The 25,318-nt window shown below is 43.9% G+C and overlaps 1 protein-coding gene across 3 annotated transcripts; it reads right to left on the bottom strand.

Annotated features, from left to right (window-relative positions):
- Positions 1-1,239: 1,239 nt before the first annotated feature.
- On the bottom strand, positions 1,240-23,009 carry pik3r1 (phosphoinositide-3-kinase, regulatory subunit 1 (alpha)). 3 transcript variants are annotated; one of them, XM_056432354.1, is made up of 15 exons: positions 22,789-23,009; positions 21,288-21,900; positions 12,493-12,585; positions 12,319-12,393; positions 11,905-12,036; positions 11,059-11,260; positions 10,747-10,829; positions 5,897-6,101; positions 5,604-5,784; positions 5,379-5,504; positions 5,163-5,305; positions 4,893-5,069; positions 4,732-4,806; positions 4,464-4,634; positions 1,240-3,937 (listed from the first exon to the last, which is right to left on the bottom strand). In XM_056432354.1, the coding sequence occupies exons 2-15, from the start codon at positions 21,616-21,618 to the stop codon at positions 3,748-3,750; spliced, it is 2,184 nt and encodes a 727-aa protein (XP_056288329.1). In that variant the 5' UTR covers positions 21,619-21,900; positions 22,789-23,009; the 3' UTR covers positions 1,240-3,747. The 3 variants fall into 3 exon arrangements, with proteins under 3 accessions (XP_056288329.1, XP_056288330.1, XP_056288331.1); XM_056432355.1 differs by lacking the exons at positions 10,747-10,829; positions 11,059-11,260; positions 11,905-12,036; ... (2 more) ...; positions 21,288-21,900; positions 22,789-23,009 and adding an exon at positions 8,649-8,981; XM_056432356.1 differs by lacking the exons at positions 10,747-10,829; positions 11,059-11,260; positions 11,905-12,036; ... (2 more) ...; positions 21,288-21,900; positions 22,789-23,009 and adding an exon at positions 7,535-8,607.
- Positions 23,010-25,318: the final 2,309 nt, after the last annotated feature.

Here is a 25,318-nt window from a genome sequence, read left to right as displayed (position 1 = left end):
ATATATATATATATATATAATATAATATAAATTATATATATATACATACATATATAATATATACATATATATATATACAATATATTATATATATATACATATATATTATATATATATATATATAATATATATATACATTATATATATGTATATGTATATATATATATATATGTATACACTACCGTTCAAAAGTTTGGGGTCACTTGGAAATGTCTTTATTTTTCAAAGAAAAACACTGTTTTTTCAATAAAGATAACATGAATCAAAAATACACACTATACATTGTTAATGTGGTAAATGACTATTCTAGGTGGAAACGTCTGGTTTCTAATGAAATATCTCCATAGGTGTATAGAGGCCCATTTCCATCAACTATCACTCCAGTGTTCTAATGGTACATTGTGTTTGCTAATCGCCTTAGAAGACTGTCTGATTAGAAAACCCTTGTGCAATTATGTTAGCACAGCTGAAAACAGTTATGCTGGTGATATAAGCTATACAACTGGCCTTCCTTTGAGCTTGAAGTTTGAAGAACAAAATTAATACTTCAAATATTAATCATTATTTCTAACCTTGTCAATGTCTTGACTATATTTTCTATTCAATTTTCAATTCATTTGATAATTAAGTGAGTTTTCATGGAAGACACAAAATTGTCTGGATGACCCCAAACTTTTGAACGGTAGTGTATATATATATATACCTGTATATACATACATATATACATATAAATAGGCCATCTTACATTTAAGAATTTAATTAATAATGGAAATGAAAATGTTTTTTTTGGATAGTGTATAAAAAGTGTAAACTTTGCTTTTTTTATTTTAGATTTATTATTTTATAACATGTTGAAAGAAGTCACAGTATGTTGTAAACATTTATAAAATAGCACGTCATGAAAAGTCATAGTAAAGTAGTCATAGTATAGTATGCAGTTAGAAGGTAATTTCTTTTAAACTCGTAAAAAGCAGTAGTCAGTCTAGCATGTAAAAAAAAAGTTAATGTATACATATATATATATTATATATCTACATATATATATATGCATACATACACATATATATACATACTTTTCCAAAGTTTCCAAAAGGTCAAAGTATAATACATTGACTTAGAAGTCACAGTATACGTCATAAAGAAGAAAACACAGTATCGTCGTGTGTCATGAGAGTCATAGTATAGCATGTTGAGTTAAAAAAACACTTATTTGCATGAACTTCAATAACAAGACATAAACAAGTTTCTTAAAAAGAAGTGTTTTTATTTCCTTTTTAACAAAGCCCAATACAGATTTGAAGCATAACTTGGGAAACACTGGTAAATCTCAATCTAATCATTATGTCTGGGACACCCACAAAAAGATGAGCTTCAAATAATAATAAAAAAATAATTAAAATAATAAAATAAAACACCTAAAATAACCATACAACCCAGACTTGGGGCAAAGAAAAAATAATGGTGCAATTTCTGACAATAATAAAGAGTTGTTGGGGCGGTAGATAATAAAATAGATCTTATATATGCCAGATCGAGCATCCTTGGCGACGGCTTTGGGAGAACCGATCCTGGATGAGTAATCTGCTCACATACATAACAAATAATACATTTTGGAAGCTTGTTCAAGGAATAATATGAACTCAGCTAAAAATGATCAAATGTTTCTACGCTGACAAATCTCCTCACGCCCGTCTCTTTTTGAGCTTCGCTGTCGGTACGTTTCCTTTTTCCCAAAAAAAGATGGAGAGAATTAAGAGTCTAATTGTTTTACAACTAATTTGTTTCACGAAGATATCTTCAACAGTTTCACTCGACGGCTGCGCCGAGCACGATTACATTTTTTTTACGGCGGGAGTAAAAATATATCTCAGTGATGTTTCGACAGGCTGATCTATGATCGCAAAATATATATATTATTATTATTATTAATGGCAGACGCCGTCATTCGAGTGATTTTGAGTGTTCACAAGGGTTAGACTTAACAAGAGTGATACATTGGTAGTTCTGGTGGCTTCATTTTAAAAAATTAAATAAAAAAAAGAAACGTTCGATTAATTATTACATGCGTACCGTAACTGAAAAAGAAAAAAAGAATAAAAGAAGAGAATAAAAGATGTGGGGGGGAGAAAATTAAGTTGAGTGCGGTGACATTTTTGTCCTCGTTGAAAAAATATGAAATTAAAGACCATCTGAAATGAGCCGATCCACTTATGTAAACACAGTGATTTTCTGATACAGAAAAATACTAAGTGGACAATGTATGCCGATCCTTTTAACAACAATATCCGGTCTTGCTTTTGATATATTCTCGTGTGGGAACATATATATTTTATAACAAAATAAATCTATACCTGTGGTTGTCGTGGTGATGGCTACGCGTGGGTTGTCCAATCCCATCGTCTCGCCCACTGAGTGAGAGAGCTCGTACTCAGAAGGCTCTGCCTGAGAGGAACTTTAGTCTGAAGCCCAAAAAAAACTCATCTTTTCCATCGTTACACCAGTTGTTAAAGTAATTTATAATAAAGTGTATGTTGCTATTATTATCATCTTAAAAAAAATAATAATAAGCATTTTTTTTTCATTATTATTTTTCTTTTTTTTTCTTCTTCTTTTTTTTTAACTGTATCTTGGCATTTTGACTCAAAATATCCATTTGGATATTTGCACAGGAAAAGATACTTTTCAAGCAATAAAACAAGCTTATATCGTGGGTTTTGCAACTGAAACAATAAAACACAATTCTGAAGAAATAAGAGAAAGAATTGCATAGCAGATCAGAATATAACTAAAGAGGAACGGATCCTTTTTGGTATGGTGCACTTTGATTCATGACTTTGCACATTTTCACATATGACCATGAAATAGTTAAGTCCATTCATAGTTTCACCCGCCCACAGTAAAGACCAAGTTCACGTCTGCACTATAATGCTCAACAGTATGAAGGCAGGATGCGGAGGTCTCGTCCCCTCTGCTCTTCGCATAAAAGTCCATACGAGTCTTTTTCCAAAAGAAAAAAAGAAAAAAATTACAACTTTGTTTTAGAAAGTGCCATTTTGCTACATTTATCAGCTGATCCATGGTCTGCTACTGAACAGTCAACACAAGCAAATGTGTTACACAGCCTGCCCCGACATCACACATTTACCTGATTCTATGGGTTTTGGTCACATGGACACACACACTCACACACACACACACACACACTCACTCACACACACACACTTGTGCAGAAACACAGACGCACAAAGATGAGGGGAAAGAAACAAAAAGAGGGGGCGGGGGAAACAGCGGTGTGGCCGGTGAGAACAGATCCATTTGAAGAGTTTATATCTGTTGCGATTCGACGCTCCCGGCTCGTAAAGCTTTGAAAAAGGTCAAGCACCGTTGGGGGGGGGAAAAAGGCCTCGAACGTCCTCCTCCTCCTCCTCCTCGGCGGCGGCAGAGTTCAGCACTTTTCCGCCTGGATTCTCTGCGCCGACAAAAATAAAGCGAGAGAGAAGAAATACATCTACATTCAGACTCGCCTCGGGCTCGGGCAAAGTCACTGAAAACGCTTCAGGCTTTTACTGCGTCCTTCTCCTCCCAGTTCAAATCTCAAGTCGGGCAAACGGAGCCCTCCTCCTCTTTGTGTGTGTCTGTGTGTGTCTGCGTTATAAATCATAGGGTCCGAGGACAACGTAACTCCAACTCGTCGCGAGGCCTTTTTTTCTTCTTCTTTTGTGTCCGTGTGGAAAACAGCCGGGGTCCTCACCGCCTCTGCTGGGTGTACACCGGGTACGCGAGCGTCACATTCAGAGAGTCATTGTGCTGGACCAGAGACGTGTGCTGGTAGTGAAGTACGAGTTCTTTCAAGGAGCTGTACAGGTTGTACGGCTCGGCGAAGCCGAAACCCGAGGGGGTCTTGTTGATGACGCAGTGCTTCACCTCACCGTCCACGCTGCAACGAGAGGAGAGAACCGTCACAGTCTGGCCCTCGTGCTTCTTTAGAGAAAACCACGTTTCTAAAATACTACCAACAATCAATCTGAGAACGAGTGTCCAGAGCCCAGCTGTACATTAAAACATGCCTTCAGTTCATACAAGAGATCACTCAATGGGATAGCCATTGGTTTGTAATCTGAAGATAATAGGAGTCTTAGACTGGTTGATATAACATATACAAGTCGATTTAGTATTAAATGTCTTTGCATTTCCACAAACAGAAAAAATCCCATTGACAAAAGAAACATTTTGACCTAAAAAGACTAACTTTAGAGGATGTCCCTCTTTTATGTCTGAGGGATCTTTTGACGACCAAATTGGAACCAGAGGAAGACGCCCCGACTTCAATCTTACATTCAAAAAAATCCCATTGACAAAAGAAACTTGACCTAAAAAGACTAACTTTGGAGGACGGCCCCGACTTTCATCCCAAATAACTACGGACGACATCGCCTTCGCGATCCTCTCGATGAGATACGTACACAACGCTGCAGGCGTAGCATCCCGCTTTGCTGCTGTCTCGAACCAGGAATGTTCCGTCTCTCTTGCCCTGGAGGAGAGCCTCCGCCTGTAGCCGGTTGATGTTGCCCAGTTTCCAGGCCCGCTCGTCGTGGTGAGGAAGGTCTTCGTCGTCGTCCACCATAGAATATTGACTGGAAGAAACAAAAAGCAACGCGCGTGAGTTCTCTTTTCTTTTTTGTCCTTCCCTCGGACATCTCATCGGGTCAAATTATAAAAACGGGTGCTCACTCTTCCGTGTTCTCGTTCTTGATTCCCAGCCACTCGTTGAGCTTCTTCTGTCGGACTCCCTTCTGGGTCAACCACCTGCGGGAGAGGGAACATTAGAAAACCGGGACACATCCAATTGGACTTCCTCCGGAGGGAAGCTCGACGTGTTCAGGAGCACTCACATGAGGTACTGGTCTCTGGTCTTGCGGACCTGGATGAGGTCGGGCTTGATGCTGTTCATCCGCTTGTCGATCTCTCGGTAGTCGGCCGCCTGTTTCTTCAGATCTTCCTCCAGTCGGCGTTTGCTGTCTACGATTTCACTAATCCGGGACTTCAATTTCTCGTAATTGCCCATAATCCTGAAATTAACAATGACGTTTTCTTTAAACACGATTCAACGTATTATTTATTATCATTATCAAGGGATATGGCAACGTGTGGCGTGTTCCTACCTCTGGATCTCCTTGTCGTTGCCTTCTCTCCTGAACTTCTCGATGTACTCCTTGCTGTACCGCTCTTGTGTTTGGCACTGCTCCTCAAATATCTTTATGGTTTCATTAAACGCCTCGATGGCCGTCCTCTTCATTTGGATTTCCTGGAAGCAGAGGCACGGTATGCGAGTGAGCGGCGTGCAAAACATGGCGGGGAAGGTTCCGGACGGTACTCACTTGTGAAGTTCTGGTGTATTCTTCATACAGGCGGTCGTACTCTTTGTTCTTCTCCTGGTACTGCTGGTGGTACTCGCACAGCTTCCTCCCCACGGCCTCTATGTTGTCTTCTTTCACCACCTGGTCCTAAGAAAAGGAACAAAAAAGGACAACAAGTTGCGGTGACTCTGCTCGAACTTAAGCAACGCTCGCCTCGCTCGTGGAGGCGGCAGGCGGAGGTCCTACCTGCTGATGCTTGGAGACCGGGTACAGCAGCTTGACGTCGAGCTTGGGGTTGTACTGAGCCAGTGACTCGTTGCGATAGTGGTTGATGAGCTCAACAACGGAGCTGAAGGTCAGTGGGTCTGAGAAGCCGTATTTCCCATCCCGATGGAATATCTTGATGAGCTTGTTGTTTCCTCCTTTCCTGTGGACATTAAAAAAAATATTTTAAAAAGCAACACCGGTTAAGCTATCTTCCATGAATGGAAAAAAAAAAAGAGACGGTCGATAAGGGGGAAGGGATTTTTAAAACTCACCTCAGAGTCAGAGTGTAGTCTCCGTGCATCTTCGTGGAGGCGTCCCGCACCAAGAAAGTACCGTCCGCAGTGTCCCTCAGTTTCTCGTTGACCTCCTCCCTGGAGATGTCTCCCCAGTACCATTCGGCGTCTTGCAGCGCCATGTTGTTGTTCATACCGTTGTTAGTCACAGGCGTGGTGGGCTTGGGTGGCTTTGGAGGTAGAGCTGTGAAGGGGGGGGAAGAGGAGCGAATACAGAATGTAAATTTAAAAAACGGAGCCCGCTTGAGCCAACGTTCACATTAAACGGCTTCTCGACTTGAATGGAACGATTGATTTCCTGGCGCTCGTTGCGACGCCGTTAACGGGGCTCTTGACCTGCAGCGAACACATTCATTTGCTTTAAAGTGGCGGAAAAAAAACCCCAACAACAACCGACGGCCACATTTGAGATCCACGACATTCGCTTTAAAAGCGGCATTCTGCAGATGCTGTGAATCACGCACGCGCTCTGTGGCTCTCTCTCGCTCTCTTTTCTTTTTTTTCTTTTTCTTCTCCCCATTGATTAAATAGGGATGAAAAATTGCCGCCCCTCTCCGGCAGAGAGGCGGCAACAGCGAGGCGGTGGGAGGGGAGATGAGGCATGAGTCAGGGAGAATGAATTTCATTCAGGAAAAGGAGATTTCTCTGTGGCGGAATATACAGATTTTCATGCAGAAATAAATGAATGAGTCAGCATTATTACGGATTGTAACAAGATGGTTTATTATAAAAAAATGTTTGTAGCAATGCAACCATGAGACCTGAAGCAAATATCCAGCTTTAGACCTAAATAACCAGATTCTGTGAGATAATAAACATCACCTCTAAGAAACCAGACTGTTGGAGCTCCTTTCCCCCCCATGCAGCTTTAAGGAGGCACTAAGGGTCAGATGCATTGTATCTTTAGGAGTTTTCATGTGATGTAATATTTTATGACGGCGATCGAAATCTGCAGTGGCCGCTCACAAAGCCGCCGGCTCCACGGTGACGCGAGCTGGAGCAGAGCAAAGGGTGGCGGGGCTATTTTTAACCCACAAATCGGCGCTGCCTTTGTTCACTCCCTCTGCATAAGCGGCCTTTCTGCTACAATGGACCTCGCAGGACTCGGCTCATTGAGGCCGCAGGCGCCGTGCACTTGCCAGACGGCCACCGGCGCTGCGTGGCAGGAAACGCACAAGAAGCTCGAAGACCCGTGCAAAAAAAAAAAATGCAGCCGACCCGTCTCAACCGCGGCGCCGCGTTTCCGCTGCACTTCTCGGCACCTTCGCTTTCCGATCGCATCGCATCTCCTCTTCGGATTTCACGAGACGCTTCGGATTCTCAACCCCCAAATATGTGGACCATCCAGATCCGAACGGGCGCTTCTCCACAGACACACGTCTACAGACGTACAGCTTGCGTCTTTTGATCGACCGCAAAATATCTTTGCAGAGGAACAAAAACTCAAAAGTTCCATACACAACCACCTCGACATCTACTCCAACAGCCATAGGCGCAACCTGCTCAGTAACGTGTTACATCACTTCCCACAGCCAATCACAAGGGGGGGTTTGTCACCAACCACTCCTGCATCTTTCATTCCCTCAGAGCGATGAGGTCATTCCGAAAGTCCATTACCTTGTTCCCTCTCGGCTTCGATTCTCAACAACGCCGCGGCTCAGCGGGGAAAACAAAACATTCTCTCTGCGGCATCTGATGTCACGTCCTAGCAGGCGTCCATCTCAACGGCAGCCGTGCGTCTCCGCGAGCAGAGCAGAGGGAGAAGAAAGAAAAAGAGGACGCGCAGCCTGTCTCCATGCTTCCCCTCTGTCATCCTCTCCCTCTCTGTGGAGCTGGGCTGCTCTCCCTCCCCTGCAGGTTGCTCAGCCCCTCCTCTCGGCGCGTGTCGTGCGGAGCTTTAGTCCGGCCCACTGCTGGCACTCGGACAAAGCCAGCTCTGCTGCAGCAGCACGTACGCAGCTACATTAGAATGCCTGGTCCGGTCAGCGGCACCCAGAGCTCCAAAATACGCCTGTAATCCCCACAGCGCGACACCCGGGACGCGACACGGAGGTAACTCGCTTGATTTCCTGAGTGCAATTAAAATAGAGCCGGTTCTTGGTGCGGCGGAAAGGATTCGAGTGGGACGGCGGCGGCCCACCTCGGCAACAGTTGACGTTGACACACGTGCTCGATTTAGGAATTGATGAAACTGAGCAAATTAACAACAAATCAGAGTGTGTACAAAAAGGTTTGAATGTCAAAGTCTGTGAGCTAAATGCTCCGTTCTTTAAGAACTGCAAAGGAACTCCAGCATATGAAAATTATTATTATCCGTGAGGTAAAAATACTTATCGACTTAAAACAAACTCGCAGTTCTCCAACGTGTTGATACACATTCCTGTTGGAATATTAAGTCGGTCATTAAAATCTTTATAGAACTCTTAAAACTTGCCTTAGAGCAAAGCACAGTTTTATTTGCAGTCTGCGAGACTAAAATATATACGGCGTTCGCAGCAGCCCAGGGCCAAACTGTTTGCTGGCATCTATGACTGGAGGCTTGAGGGAAACAAAAAACCTATTATTCTTGTTCTGGTCTTTCTGTAGGCTCCGGCATTTGTGTCTTATTCTTCATTTTGCTATAAAAAACAACAACCTGGAGACTGAAGCAGTAGAAAACACAACGCTCCGCTTTCGTAACGACAATTTAAAAACGCAAAAAAAAGGAAAAGATGCAGAACATCAAACTTACGTTGCAAACTGTGCATGTTTTGCGGAATCGACGCTTTCTTCTTCGTCGCGTCTCTGTTATTCCCAAACGGTGAATTTAATCCAACAGAGATACTTTCAAATCCTCCAGTAAAGCTCCATTTCATAGTTGATGGGCGACTTTTTGAATTTTGTTTTATTCTTAAAAAAAAAAAAGAAGAAACGGTAACAGCTTTACGGGCTTCTTAAAGAAATCCAGTTAATCCGCTCGGCGTGAGGCAGGTGCAACATGCGACTTGTCAAGCTGACAGTGAGCTCCTGCTGCGAGTGTGGTAAAGGGCTGAGTCTCTCTCTCTCGCTCTCTCTCTCTTGCTCACATGGAGGCAGATAGTTAATGATTAGCGGTAGCTCCCCTGGTGTCAGTGCTGCCTGTGCTGAAAGCAGCCACTCGTGCCAGTTATGCATGCATCTCTCTCTCGTTGGTTGGTCACTCCCTCCCTCCCTCCCTCTCTCCTTCCCTCCCTCCCTCGCTCTGTTTGTAAAGGAGGAGGCAGGGGGAGTTCAGTCTTATGATTAACTTGCAAAGTTTCAAATATTTGCTGAGCTGGGCACTTTGAGGCAGGGAGGACATGTGGAGATCCAGGCACAGGGAGGACAGGGTGGGGGGTAGGAGGTGGGCGGTGTGGGGAGAGGGTGGGGGGGGGTGGGGGGGGGGCAGAGTGGCCCTAGAAACTAGAAGCAGCCCTCACTTAACAAGAAGCGCTCTGTGGAGCAGGCCGACTTTCCAGCCAACCAAATCTAAGTGGGCCTTTTGTCGCTTACTTAAAATAGGCACGCAGTAACTGGGAGGAGGCACGCAGACACTTGTGTGTGCACACACACACGCACACACACACACACACACACAGGTCATTAACATGTACCAAATGTACACGTGTATTAACCAAGTAGGCTATTCTTCCTCTCTTCTCCAGTTGGTATCTGTGGAAGACAGGTGACTGAAACCAGCTCGGCACACTTGAACTGTGTTGTCCGTTTGACTGGGTCCTGTGTTTATAGAACTGTGTGTGCGTCTGTGTGTAAAATGAACTAAAAAAAAAAGTCTTTCAGGGTTTGTGTCCAGCCCGCCGGCCTGGCCGCCCTTCAATCCGTCCGTCCGTCCGAGTGCCAAAGTGCTCCCGCAGGTGCAAATTACTGACAGCTGAGTGGCCCATGCACAGGAACATTATAAATAGACCTAACAGGTAATAAAATGTTTAAACAGCCGCAGCCGGTCCAGGGCCAGCCAACGACCGGGCTTTTAACTAGCGCTGTGAAAACACAACCGTGCCACGCAGCGCTCTGCACTCGCACAAGCCACCAGACGAGCTTCATCTACGGCGGACCGCCACTGCACCGGACACGAAGCCAGACTGCGTGCAGCTCTCTCGTGTTTGACATATTACCAACTTAAGAACATCACGCGTGGAAAAAAAAGGAAGAATGTCCTAAAGAAGAAAACCAGATTTGCTCAGAAGATTTGATCAACTTTGTGCTCTCACACCTACACGCTTGTGTTTCAAATGGAACTTCCCCCGGCGACCGCATTCATCGCGCTCAGCAGAAAAGAAGAAGAGACGAAACAAAAGAGTTGCACTTTGTCTCCAACAAATTCTCATGGAAACCATTTTGTAAACTTTTTAAAAAAAATGAATGCAATATTTATTTCTAACAAAGGTTATTTGCAAGCTAAAAAAAAACAAGAAACTTTCTCTGCAGGTAAACTTTTCTGGACATTGTCCCACTGCAACGAAGATAATCAGGGGATGTTTTTCTCTCAAAACACTGACCCGAAGAGTCAACTCGCCCTACAATGTCAGCCTGCTACCGCCGCCGTGTACTCCACGGCCCTCTACAACTGCAGCAGTTGCAAGTCTCAACATCTTTCTTCAAGCTATTAATAGTTCAGGTCTGAGGGCGTTCGGTTCTTGTTCTGCAGTGTCTGAGCCCCTGCAGAACATACAACCGAGCTCCGCACCCACTAATACATGCTGCATGTCAAACAGCGGCAAAGAAACGCTCGCTACGTTATGACACAAACAATGTCCCGACAACAGCGTTTCAAACTTTGTGGAAGAGTCCAAATTAAGGTTGTTGAATACCTGGAGCGGCCTGACTTTCGCTCCATTCACTGGTCACCAGAACTTCAATGATCTTGATGTGAGCGTCCGAGCTGGCTTCACAACTGTGGGGAGGGGCAAGAGAAAAAGAGGGAAAAAAGTTAGATAAAGTGTGTGCTTTACAGCCCAGGTGAAAGTCTGTGCGGCCTTCAATCTGATGGTAATTCAGCGCAGCACAGCTGGTAAGTACAAAAGCTGCAACCTATATAAATCGTGTGCAGCTGAAACCCACGAGTGCCCGACAGGCCGCGCTCCGACTGTGTGTACACGTGTGAGCCTAAATGTGACACCCACCCGGTGGCCTGCTGTCTGAAGAGCACCGGGCTGAAGATCTCGCCCAGGGCTCTGGCACTGAGCAGGTTCTTGGAGCCGTTTTGGCACACTCTGGAGAAATGCCTCAGCAGACAGTGGAGGGTTAGCCAGTATTGGGGCGGCAGGCTCGGGGAGCTGCCGACGCGGCGTAGTAGCTGGGCACATTCCTCAGGATTCACCGCCTCTGTTGAAACAGATGAGGCCGAGAGGTCAGCGAGACAGATGTGAAAAAAACCGATCGCGTCGGAGTCACAGATGAGCGTGAAATGAAAACGGTTTCCATTCTAAAAAATAGAAATCGAGGGATGGATGGAAAATAGCACATTACGTGCAGTTGGGTTATGAAACTGCAGCGAGATTGTGTGGTTGACGATGAGCGTACGGTACACTGGCAGGTGATTGGCTGCTCGGAGATGCGACAGATAAACTCAGGCTTGTTTTAGTCCCTATTAACCGCAGATATCCTGTTTCTGGCCGTGTGACAGCGAGAGAATGCAGCGCGGCAGAACAGTGCGTGCGGTCGGAGGAGTGGGTCTGCGCTTGCAACAGACAAAGCAAGATAAGTGGCAAAACACTCAAAGGGAGTGACAAGATACACTAATTACCTATTTTATGGGTTTACACTTCGTGGTTTAAAAATAAAAAAGCAAATAAAGTGACATTTTTAAAGACTCCTTTGAGGGCCAATCAGTCCTGAACAGGTCTTTGCGGTTGTGTGCTCAAAGTACTGGATGTTCATTTGCAGAGGGTGCAATACGTCAGCACTTCTGTTTCCCTGTGCAGTCAGGAAGTGATCGGTGCCTCTGTGGTCGGGCCATCTGGTCTCACCTTTGGCAGTGTGGACCATCTGAGCATGTATTGCAGTGGGGATGACGGGCTGGGGAAGATCCTGCAGGTACCTGCGCAGACCGTCGCACAGGATGGGGAGTTCCACCGGATCCAGGTCTGGTAAGGGAGGGTCTGGAGCACAGAACAAGATACGTTAGAAAACTAAAACTCCAGACTTAAACTCTGCAAAAACGGTATCATGCATGATCGCAATAGAGCCTTCAGAAATCCTTTCTTTATGACAGACTGTCTATACGCACGCACGCTCTTCTATCCCGGTCACTTTTATCTCTGTTCGTCCACAACACTTTCGTCGGTTATTATTTTTCTATGCGAGACTTCCTCTTTTTAGCACGTGTCTTCCTCCCACTCATAATACCCTCACACAGAGTGATACAGAAAATAACTACTCACCACAATCAAAATACTGTCTGATTTCAAGTCCACCACCGGCAGTAAAAGTCCGATACAAAGTGGGATTTTCCAGACCTGCAAAGAAAGTCAGTCAGTACTTGTATTGGACCATTCGGTTCGTGTAGTTCTGTGCAAGTCGCACGTCACGGCGAGAGTTTCCTCGGTCAAGCTCACCTTTCCTCTCAATAGCTTCCAGCAGTCTGGCCAGCATGGGTGGACTGGTCTCGGGGAGGGAAAACTGCTCCGTCAAGTCCAGCAGACAGAAGCCTGCAGGGAATAACAAACGATTGTCAAACAAACTGATTTTTTTTTTAAAGCGTACACGGTGCTTGTCATTTCAGGTGTAATGCCAAGTGTTATCAGATTTCATTGAACAAAGTAGTTACAAGCAGTCAGGCTCAATCTTCGGATTATTTTAGACTGATTTTTTCATTCTTTCTTCTATAAAATGTCAAAGAGAAAGAGAGAAATGCACACCAACCCCCCCAAAAAAAAAATAATAATTATCGGCAAAAAAAAAAAGCAACAATTATTAAAAAACACGACTAGACAGGAGGTCCACACCTTTGATTCACTGATGATGTGATGTATGAAGCTGTTACTATCAGGCTGATCTGGCTGAGCGACTGACTGAAGTTCTGTTGTCTGTTCTCCATCCGTCTGATGCAATATGATGCTGTAATGTTTCAACGTGTAGTGTGAATGTGTTACGTGAGCACTGGGTGTAGATGTCTTGCTCTCCTTTGATTAAAAAAAAATGCAGTTTGGCCCATTTCTGTCTGCGACAAGACAGTGGTGACACACAGTTTTATTTTTAATTAATGTCAGTGTCAATAGGGGGGGGACAGAATTAAAGCAAACAAAAAGGAGATTTAATGTGGCCCAGACACCAAGAAAATAGTCTGCTAGTCATTCGAAGTTGAGATGAATGTTTACATTTAATGCAGCGAGGGCAGAAATTCATCTGAACCAACAAAGGCCGATTAGGTGCACGTCTTTCCAAACAACTCAGAATGTGAAGACAGGAAGCAGGTACGCGAGGACCGCCTTCAAAAAGTACAAAGTGAATATTTACAACAGACCGATTCAGGAACGGGAGGTGCTGAGCACTGAAGTTAGGGTTTGGTGGAAATAAGCAAATACCCGGTGATATGAGGTAAGCCAGGTCTCAGGGTTTTATTTTCCAAATTTTGACTTCAGAACTTTGCACCCAGGTGTGGACATGAAAGGATGAAGGGGTTGGCACGGGTTTTATTTGGATTTGCAAAGGCGTATTTTGAAAGGGCACTTTTCTCAAAGGCTCGACTGTTCCACACAGAGTCTGCAGTTTCAAAATGCTCGACAAACTATGAATGGAACCCTTTCTAGTGAGCGTATTTTTCTTCCTTTCGACCGAAAAAAATTAATACGATTTATTTGAAAAATCGGGCACATCCACTGGATGCGTGCACGCTGCTCATTACCAAAGGAGTTACCCTCTCCCACCGCAGAGTGTTCAATCAAGCAAATAATGAACCCGCTTCATCCAAATCCACATCCTCTTTGGCCAGCGCGGCACACAGGCTGGCATGTTGCGTGTGAAGAAACTGGATTCCCAAAGTCCCTCGAACCACGGCGCACACACACAAAACTGCATGTAGGACAACTGGTCATCTGGAAGACATTACTGGAACCACAAAGCGGGGTGGGAGGGTGGGGTGTGGGGGCGTTTCTCAGAAGCAGTGAACTCGGAGATGGAACACCAGTTTCCCTAAATAGAGATCAAGACACGCAGTGCTGCCATCGCACACCTTGGACGTGCAACCTTTCTCCCAGACACGACATCCAACACGCCGGCCGATCGACAGCCAATCTTTTTCTGAGAAACTCAATTCACAACGTGAAATTTAATCACACACACAAGTCTTTATAAGAGGGTTTAAATATGGTAAACCCCATTAAAAAAACACACCTGGAAGGATTAAAGAGCACATTATTCAACAGAAGGTTTAAAAGACATCCACCGTGATGTCTCGACAGTATGTGATAATCCCTAAGCAAAAAGGCCCAACGTGTTTTTTTGCGTGTGTTTATTTATTTACTCCATCTGCCATTGTCCTCCGAGTGACACGGGTCTGAAGATAGACGCGCTTCTCGGTACTGTCAACGACGTGTTAGTTATGGCACCGATGGAACCGGATCAAGTGGCGGACAAAACATGGCAGAAATGTTGCGAGGCATCGGCGTTGATGTCCGAGGTGGCCGCGGCGCGGTCTCAAGCGGCGAACATGCCCAAACGAACACATGAATAGCTCGGAAACATTTGCAAAAGTTAATTTAAGCCATAATGACGATGGCAATAACCGGGTAGCTTTTGCTGCTGCCGGGCAAACAGGTACAGCTGATGTTACTCCAACTTACATACCTGTGTGTGTGAAAGTTAGAATACCCGTCGGTGTCATCAATGCACTGAACAAACTAATACTGCAATAGTCGCCCCACAATGCATCCGTGTTGCTTTGCTTTGTTTGGAACAGCTGATCGTGAATTTCTCAACCTCGTGGGTTTTTATGTGGCGACTCGGGGGGGAAAGGAGCGCGAGGAGACGGGGCCCCCCTGGACACGTCTCTACAAGCTTGCCTTTTTTTGGCAGACCTTCTCATGATATCCCAAAAGGCCTCCCGCCAGTCAGTCAGTTAGTCAACCGCAAGTCGAGGCAGTCGACGCAGCTGCCACTGGTGCTGTGGCGTGTGTGTGTGTGTGTGTGTGTGTGTGTGGGGGGGACAATCTCCCCGGCTGAAACGGTATGTCTGAAGCGAACAGACTGCAGACTGTGGGCAGGACAGGCGTGGGGCACCGCCGACGCACTAAAGATAGCACACACGTCGGATAAATTTAGAGGGTCCACTCAAGTAACCGGCGTTTTCAGGTTTCACCGTTTCTTCTCGTCTGGGCGAGCCCCGCCAGTGAAAGCCAATAGCCCGGGAGAGTGTGTCACACAGTGCAGGATAAAAGTGGATTTGTCTGCTGGGTAGACTTCATGAAAAAGGGTGCAGCTGATGTAAAGCGTGACTCAGACCACGTGCACACAAAAAAAAGGAGAGAATTTTTCACTAACCCATTTCTAATCGGCGCTCAAAACATGCTTTAACACGCTTATAGGTTTTGTCAAAGTCTGATACAAGCTTTGTACAACATATATATCTTAAAAGGGCAGGCAATGTCTCCTCCTGCAGGGTGGAAGATGCAGTGCATCAGCTTAGCAACAGCCAATGAGGAGACTGTTGCTACAGCCTGACAATTAACCCTGTAAAGCGCAGACTATCAAGGAACACCGACGCACATTACCAGTTTCCTGATTTGCAATCGACTGAATTAGAGTCATCTCAGGCCACATAGCAACACGTGTACTCAGCAACTACTTCTGACAGAGGACACACACACAATGCCTGAAGTACCGTCTCAAGAGACCTGGACCACATTCACAATGAAGTTAATGAAAATGTCAACAACTTTTACAGTTAAATTCATAGCGTCAGGTCCCTTCAAAGAGATCCACTCAGACCACTGTCTATGTTCCTGCTATTCGGTCCCATAACAATGAGATATGCTTACATGTCATTGTTTGCAATGATGAGATGCTTTCACTTACAACATTAAAAAAAAAGAAGTAAAAGTCACATTAAATGTGGTTTTGTTATTAAGTACGTAGGCTACAAGTGTTGTTTGATGGGAACAATAACTCTCCACACTAAAGGGGTGTGGAACTGCATATTTAGAGGTATACAAGGAGGCCCTTTAGGAAAGCAAGAGCTTCTAGTTCTAATAGTTCTGCCCTGCATTACGACCCCAACGAGGAGAAATACTGCAGGTGCCCCGGTCCAAAATAATGAGGCCATCTATCTCGTCGGAGCAATTATGTAACGCCGCACCTCCGCAGCACGAGCTCGTCCACTTTGGCTCCCTCCCCGTCAAATACAGGACATATTTGGAATGCCTTTTTCTGGTCCCCTCGACTTTGTGCTTCTCTTATCTCTTGTTGCACCACTTGTTCGAGTCTATCTCTACCCCCCCCCCCCCCCCCTTAATCCTGCAAGCATACATGCTCCGACTGTCGTAAAGAAGATTTGCCACTTCAGTCTCTGCACACAATCAGGTAAGTCGAGGTTCCCTCCACGGACGCAGTTTGGAGCGAAATATAATTGCAAGGTAGATTTTTTTATTTTTTTATTGAGCCCTGAAATTGCATTACTTATCTTTTCACCGTAACATCCCAGAACAGCAACACGTATACAAAAATAAATAAATGGTATAATTACAGCAGTTGAGAGGGTGTCATTATTCTTTTCACAATTCTCTAAGCGATGCTCGCTCAAACTAGTTCGGCAGAGGTAATTTACGTTTTAATTCGGATAAATATTCCATGTTATATCATGTTTTGTGAGGGGGATTTCAGGGAGAGAAAAATAATTGATTAGTCAACCACTTTCAAAGTTAATTTCAAGCATTAGCGGCAAACATTCTTTGGATCGAGCTTGTCACATGGGAAGATTGACCTTTTTGTCATAGTCTTGTGATAGTTAACTAAATATCTTTGAGTTTTGGACTGGTGGTCGGACAAAAAAGCAATGTAACAATGTGTAGAATCACAAGAGAAGGATGAGTGTGTGTTGTCATAGCGACAACCACAGAAGAAGAAGAAAGCAACAGCTCGTACTCTGCGAGTTAAACACACAACAGTTGGCGAACAATCCTCTCTGTGACACAATCCAATGTCAGAAACCACCACAAGCCAAAGATATATTAAATCCTGTTCCAGCCTGGCGGCCGCAGGCGGTAAGATTGCCGCTACCGCTCCTCGCGCTGGCAAGCGAATGTTAAGCAACACAAATGTTTGACAGAATAGTCACATTGTACACCGCAGCAGGAATAAACATAACCTGGTGATTCTAGTACACTAATAAAAAAAAAAGTAAAATAAACCTAAATTAGCAGCGACGGTGTAAAACAGCAACTGCTGGGGTCCTGTTCCTATTGTCCAGATGCATTGTGCACCAAGTTACTGCAATCAGCATTTAGCACAATACCGATTCATCACAAAGCTACGGATCAGTCGACCATGCAGTCTGCGCCATGCAGCCCTCCACCAAACGAAGCGCCAACACATTCCTGGGCCCAGCTGCCTTAAAGCCCCGCGGCGAAAACATCGGAGCGAATAAAAGTTCATTATTAAAACACCGTTCATGCTTCCTGTGACTCGGATGGATTAAGGCGACACGCGACCGTCCTGCCTGGAAAGGAAGTGCGTGTGTGTGGTAGTAAGTCAGGGGCGTCGCGATTCTCCAAATCCAGGATTGGATTCTGGATTTTAAAATGTTTTTCCCGCACCGACGGCCACGTGTCATTTTTAGACTTTGACGTAGCCAAAATACACTACCGTTCAAAAGTTTGGGGTCACTTAGAAATGTCTTTATTTTTCAAAGAAAAGCACTGTTTTTTCAATAAAGATAACATTAATCAAAAATACACACTATACATTGTTAATGTGGTAAATGACTATTCTAGGTGGAAGTGTCTGGTTTCTAATGAAATATCTCCATAGGTGTATAGAGGCCCATTTCCATCAACTATCACTCCAGTGTTCTAATGGTACATTGTGTTTGCTAATCGCCTTAGAAGACTAATGTCTGATTAGAAAACCCTTGTGCAATTATGTTAGCACAGCTGAAAACAGTTATGCTGGTGATATAAGCTATACAACTGGCCTTCCTTTGAGCTTGAAGTTTGAAGAACAAAATTAATACTTCAAATATTAATCATTATTTCTAACCTTGTCAATGTCTTGACAATATTTTCTATTCAATTTTCAATTCATTTGATAAATAAAAGTGAGTTTTCATGGATGACACAAAATTGTCTGGATGACCCCAAACTTTTGAACGGTAGTGTAAATCAATTCCTTACACCAGTCAAATTGGGAACAAACTGTTCAAAAACAACAACAAAAGTGGATCCACTAGATGGCAGGAGGTTGCTGTATAACTGTATTTCTCAGAGTTTGCAAGGTACCCCTGAATGCACCGTGAAAACACTGGAATCACCCAAAATCAGTTGTCTGAGCGCCGTTTGGTTTGTGAACCTAAATCGTGGCACCCTTAGTAGTAAATGTGTGTTTGTACCAATCTCACACCAAACGTATGTTGTGAAATGACGATAATCAACATCGCTGTTAGAAGGATAACTAAAAAATACATGATATAAATCTCTTGTGACGCAATCCTCTCCTAGCAACTGTCTCCGTTGTATCGGGTGCTCTTTCAAAATGCTCAACTCCTCCTTCAACCCAAATGCCTCATATAGTTTGTAAATATATGAAATGCAAATGTGTTTTTTTGTTGGTACTGTACTGATGCATGGAAACTGAAAACGTGATAAGCCTCAGACGAAGATGAAGCCTGATGGCGTCAAATATTTTCTTGAACAAGACCGAGCATGCGAGGCCAAAGCTTGCGAGAGCACGCAGAGCAACAATTCGTTATTCACACCTTCATCTCCAACATTTGGAAGGATGTTCACGCAAGATAACAATTACGAACGGAGAACATTGTTGACCACGTCGCGACATCGTCTTGGCGGTCTAAATACATCCGACATGGTCACTGAACCTCACCACCCAGATTGAGTAAGAGATCAGCTTCAATCTTTTCATTTCTGTCTTTGATCAAACAAAAGCGGCTCTAAACATCTTTTTTTAAATAGATATGTTTCTATTTCTCTGTATGCAATCAAATAAGAAGAATGGGGCTTTTAGGGGGGGTGGGCTTGGTTCTCTGGGTTTTAATCTCACGAGTTCCTTTCTCTTGGCGGGCCCGAACACACGCATATCCTCTCAACCGAGAGGCCCAGAAAGGGAGCAACACGTTAATGTTTAAAAAAAGAAGGGGAAAAAAAAAAAAGGGCTGAGAGCTGGAATGAGGCAGAATAGTTTCCCAGCCCAGTCCTCTTCTTTTTCTCCCTCTCCACATCTGCTGCACTCATATCAACCCCCGTGGCTCAGAGAGGAGAGGCCCCTCCGTGCTCCACCTCTGTTCCCCCCTGCCAGTTGACTGTAGGAACTATCAAAACATTTTTTAAAAATAAAAATAAAAAGGAGGGGAAGTGGAAGAAAAAAAAAAGGAGAAGGGAGGGGAAAAAGAAGTCTCTCTCACACACACACACACACACACACAGAGACTTTTCTTCTCCTCGGTGCTACATTCACACTCGCTCCGGGCTCAGCGCTGCCACTCAACCACAACACAGCCATTCAACACATGCCCCCTTCATGCAGCTCCTCGCTCGCCCCAGCAAACCACTGCAAAGAATTTCACAATCGCACCACAACGGGCAGAAACTAGAAACCTGGCAGCTACAGCTGCTCTTTAGGTGAGCAGAAGGCCTCGAGCGCACATTGGTGCAAGCCGCAGTGTCTTTAAAAAGATGCAAGTTTTAATTGCAGTTCGAAGTTGCGGCTTTGAGCGGTTAAATTGATTCAGATTTCCAAAGGGGGATTTTTTTTGTTGTACTCTGCCATCTTGAACATTGTAGAAATTGAGCAACCCATGCTAAATACATCTTACTTGCTATAAAAAACAACAACGATATACTCCAAGTACAACGAGGCACTACTTTTATTATTTCGAGATGCCACATAAAAAACCACTTGTAGCTCATTATCTAGCTCCCAAAGGAACTGGCCGGCTTAGGACTTGTTTTCCATCTCACACAGAGTGGATAAAAGATGGATCTCATGTATTTGCGTTTGTTAAAATGTGTTACACTGCTCGCCTCAGAACTGTAAAAAGTTTAATTCATGTAAAAGGGCATGGCAAAGGGAGGCATTGTAGCTTTAGGAGCAGTAATGTTTTTCAGCCGATGTGATCTTGCTACTTGAAACAAGTAAACAAGATAGTTTTGAGGATGTGGGATGGTGCAATTTTTTTCTGGTTTTGATGGAGCTATCCTAACTGTTCCCCAAAGGCCTTTAGGCCAATTTGCCTTAATCACCAGTATGTCGTGATCTAATCATCTTTCTCAACGCTGGTTCCCTTTGCGGAGGAACACAGATGACCACTGGTAGCATGTGGCTGGCCCGATGGGCTCTGGTGTACGATACCCTGGATAAATGCCAGCATTGTCCTCTGGGACCGAGTTGGTTCACATCCAGTGCAGCTGTACAGCTCAGGGCACAGAGCCACTTGTTGCCAGAGACCGCAACTGTTCTGCACAATCAGCATCTTTCTCACACCGAAACAAAATCTGCGAGTTGTTGACGTTTTCATTCAACCATGAATTTGTTGTGGCGTTAATAACGGCTGAAAGTTGCAGGTAAAAACAAGTGAGGGGACCTTGCAAAAGGAAAACGTATTCAACCATTTGAATGTTTTATTTTCACATCTGTTAGGCACAGCTGCTTCTTTCCTGTATCCTTCATGATAATATGTTGATCTTCAGGAAAGATGACTTCTCATTACAGTCAAAAAAGTTATTTTGCTCAAAAGTTACAGCTAATCGTTACAAGCTTGAAGCTGAAACGTGACAAATTAAAGCAAAAGTGAACACTGTATCTTAGATTTGCCATTAAGGAGTTCACATCCTGTAGTTTTTACCGGCTCCAGTGTTGCATCCCACTACCACGCATGTTTCAAAAGTAGTCCCTGGAGAGTTTGAATGCTTCCTTTGCATCTTTCATTTAGAAAAAGTATAACAAGCCCGCAAAAAACAAATTATCTTGGCTCTAAAAGATTGTTTTGTTTTTTAAACCCCCCAGATTGATCAATAACAGCTGGAGACAAATAATAATAATAAATGTCTGCACCCGATTACTTTTTATTAGAGCAACAATGATAGTTTAATCATTCTATTTGCTCACATTTTATAAATCAAACCACTAATCAAGAAAATAATTGTCAAGATTATTCGACATTTCTGTCGAGTGGCGTGAAGCTCACCTTGCTCCGGGTCCGAGTCCGCCCTGAAGCATCCCGAAGCTTCAGGTAAGGGTCTGAGGGGTCTCGGCTTGGGCGTGGGGGGAGAGATCTTCTTCTTCCCAATGAACTCAACGTATGTCCCGGGGAAGTCTCCCTTTTCCTGAGTGGTTTCATTGATGCCTGGAAGCCAGCCAATCTCATCTGGCCTCTGTTCCAGGCCATCGGTGTACCCAAGTGCCACCAGTGCTCCTTTGCTTACCAACAGTATATCCCCCACATGCAGGTTGATGTCCTCCTCCCTCTCCTTCTTGTAGTCATAAAGGGCTCTGTACTGATAGCCTTCAGCACTCATATTGATCACTTATGTGTAAAGGTGCCCCTTTTGCAGAATCAAAAAGCAAATTTACACTTCAGGTTTCTCTGATTTGTGTTTTTAGTCCAGCTAAACATCGGTGTGTATACTTCCAAGAAAACCTCCTGCGTTTCTTTGAAAGGCACACTAACTAGCTCGTCTTCATTCTTTCACAGTTCCTGTCTCGTTCGGATGATTTGGCGTTCTCCCGGTGAGTTGCCTCGCAGTGTGCGCCCATCAGAAGATGGCCTGCAGCTGCAGTCTCGGGAATGCTATCCAGACCTGTAAGATGAGAACAGAGGTCATTCGAAAAACACATTACATAAGACAAGTGCAGCACGAGTCACGCTCGGATGTACACTGAAACCTGCTAAATAAGACGGCGATGATTGTGCAGAAGAAGAGCCTTTGTGGATGTTATACTGCTCGGGCGGAATTTATCTAAAAAATAAAAATACAGTCTACTTAATATGTGGGCTTGACTGATTTACTGCCTATACACACACACAATTAAAAATGTGTATTCATGAACTTACTTTTCAACTCTACTATGCTAATAGAAAGTGGGTGGCGGATTACGTGCATGCATTTGCAATGTAGATGATGAAATACACCATTATTGCCTTTTATTAATTAATTTCCGAATTGAATAGTTAATGGACCCATTAACTCCTGATGAAAATATTCCCCTGGGTACAACACGACTCTCATAATATCAAAGGATGTGTGGATGGAAACTCAATTAGTGATTAGCTGGTACATTCAACAGGCTCTGACACTGTGGGTCAACCTCAGTGCCATTCAGATAGCATGCGACTGCTAACCGTAGCTTCACTTCATAACGTTAATAGTTACATAAATACACAGAAACCTCTTTTGGTAAGTTTGCAAAACGTGTGGAAAAGAAAACGTGTGGCATTCCTGAGAGGTTTGATACAAAATAAACACGACGTTTAATTAGGGTAAGTAGTCCAAAGAACATGGCAGATAAGAATATAAAAGAAAAAGAAAAAATGGTATGCAAGTCGACGCAAAGCTAGAAGTTAACTTAAGTTTAACCTTGAAGAAAGAAAACACGTAGAGACATAACACGAGCACATATTCTGACATTAGTACTTTTTTTGTATATTAACCTTTACTGGCTCCGAGAGCGAGATTGACGGAACATACCGAGTCCACGGGGCGAATCCGACGGGTCCTCTTCTCGCTGCAACTTCGGTAAAACTTCAGAGTTCCGGGTGCTTTTCAACAAAGCCCGACCCTAAACGTGTCCTTTACCGGGACGACGAGAGAGAAACCTCAATACATTTGCGTTTTGATCCGGGTTTTTACAGTTAAACAAACTGTTACAACCCCGCAGCCCGTCGGACATAACGGCACGGTTTCTCCGTGCTGAAGAAAAAAAAAGGAAAAAAAAGCTCCTCTCTGCAGCCAACAAGGCGGAGGGGGTGGGAGGCAAAGCAAGGACTCTCATTGGCCCGTGGCGCTGTCAGACATGTGACGTCACCCGATCGGACCAATCAGAGTCTCACTAGTGTCGTACACTCCCCCGTACTTGTCCTCTTGCACGCGACGCCAAACACATCAAAATTACATAACTTTCTCGCACGCAATGTAAACCGAAGTCCTTTTGGTTTATGTTCTTAGGATAAGGAGGATTATTTTCCCGGCTTGCAAAGTAATGAGGGAAATGTAAAGATATCACCTCGCACTGTGTGTGAACCAGAGATAAGCACGGCAGAGAATATCTGAAGAACAAACACTATTATAGCTTCGTGTCTTTTTCTAATTCAGTACTGAAGACAACAAGTGCTGTTTTAAATTATGTGAGAAATAGATTAATATCCATAATAGGACACAGCAGGAAATGAAACATACAAATACAAAAAAATACTTTTATGTCAAAAGTGTTTCTGGTTATTTATTCAACTCCATTGTTTTCAGTTTTTGGTTTTCTTTTTTATGAATAAGTACATGTTCTCAGTGTGGAAGGTCCCACAATCGTACAGAGTCACCATCTGAGAGGCACATGACTGTGAATGTGGGTGGCCTAATTATGGCCGGGAAATAGGGCTGGCTGCTGGCAGAAATCCCCTATCAAGTATAAACCCGACTGTAAACAGCTTTGTACCAGGCTATAGGCCGGTCTGAGTGTTCGGCAGCTAGAAAGGCATCAGTGGCCATCACCATAAGAGGAAGGAGTATAGAAAACAGGAGAATATGTGCTGTGAAATCAATATAGCATCCAGGAACTTCCAACTGTGCTGTGGGGAAACTTAAATTAAATGCCCCTTTGACGTCTTTTTTTGAGTCACATTAGCATTTTTTCCCCTCCAAAATTGCACACATTGAAATTGATATTTGAACCACCAGACCATATAATCCCCTCCCCTCTGCCAGCTCCACACCTCACCCTCCTGAATTAAACAGCCAGGCTCTGGTGACCCATCTGCTTCCCAAACTACACCTCTGAAAGGATCTCTTTTTCCACACACACGCACGCAGAGCATTTATTGAATCGGACTTTGTTCCTATTTTCGAGCAAACACTTCAGCGTAAGACACGAAACACACGTACATGTACTTGGTTTGCTTTGGAGAATATTGCACAAACAAGCAAGTCAAAAAAGTGGTTATTCTTTCATCAGAAAGTTACTCATTGAGGGTTTTCTTTAATCTCTAACAAGTGCAAGTCTAAATTTAGCGCCCGTGTTTTGGTGAAGTGGTGATCTAAAGCTTGTTCCTAACATTACTCATTTGTCTTCGTGCTGCACATCCAGCACATATCAAAAAAACTCGACCCATTATTTATATTCTGTTCCAACTCAAGAAGTGTTTGCATATTTCATGCACAGATAAGAAGTGTTCTCTACAAGCATCCGCAGTGCTCTCTCACTGCACTGGATTTGCACTTATGTTTCTGGACAGATTCCACAACATTCAATATTGAGCTTTTGTGACCTTTGGAGAGAGCCAGGCTAGCTGTTTCCCTTGGTTTCCAGTGTTAATGCTAAGCTAAGCTAACAAGTTACTGACTGTAGATTAACGAATAAATGACATATATAAATCTGATATTGATCCTGTGTGTAACTCTTGGCAATAAAGTAAATAAGCTCTCTCATTGTACAGATTAATTTCCTTTTTTTGTACTGCACTCTTACATCCTTTTCCTTGAAGACATCTGATATGTATTTCCTCCTACATGACAAGTCTGGAGCAGGCTCCCTGAATAATTCAGCATAAGCACTTTTAGTTGACATACATTCCATTAAACTGTACTCGAGAGGCCCACCACACTCAGCATTTGGTACAGCATGTTGGCCCTTAGACCACCTCGAGCGCTTCATTCCAAAACAGTCGGAAATAGGTCAACAATGCAGAATGATATTGCAGATGTATTTAAAATACAGGCCTCAAGAGAAATAATAGTGCACGTACGAACGGAAACATCACAGAATTACATTTAAACAGACATTAATGCCTGCTTAGAGAGTCTCAGGAGTACGAGATGTTCCTGAACGTCTCAGCACGACCCTGCAAGTGTGAGAATTTGTGTTCAAAAAATAAAAAATGAAGTGGATGATAAAACAGAAACCCTGAATCTGCTCTTGATCGCTGAGCTCAGGCACGGCAGAGGAATCCTGTCTTGTTACAACAGCGGGATCTACTTATTAAAGAATTCATTCCGCGTGGATCGGGCC

The sequence above is a fragment of the Pseudoliparis swirei genome, chromosome 15 (genome assembly GCF_029220125.1).
Source record: "Pseudoliparis swirei isolate HS2019 ecotype Mariana Trench chromosome 15, NWPU_hadal_v1, whole genome shotgun sequence".
Taxonomy (NCBI): Eukaryota; Metazoa; Chordata; class Actinopteri; order Perciformes; family Liparidae; genus Pseudoliparis; species Pseudoliparis swirei.
This window is presented reverse-complemented; position numbering and strand designations above follow the sequence as displayed.

What these genes read in the sequence shown, in the direction of transcription:
- pik3r1 (XM_056432354.1), bottom strand. Translation starts at nt 21,618, where the DNA reads ATGAGTGCTGAAGGCTATCAGTACAGAGCCCTTTATGACTACAAGAAG. An exon ending in TTCAGACAGCAGGCCACCGG is followed by an intron (nt 10,830 to 11,058) that starts GTGGGTGTCACA and finishes CCCTCCCCACAG; the next exon opens with TTGTGAAGCCAGCTCGGACG. An exon ending in AAGAACGAGAACACGGAAGA is followed by an intron (nt 4,635 to 4,731) that starts GTGAGCACCCGT and finishes TGTTTCTTCCAG; the next exon opens with TCAATATTCTATGGTGGACG.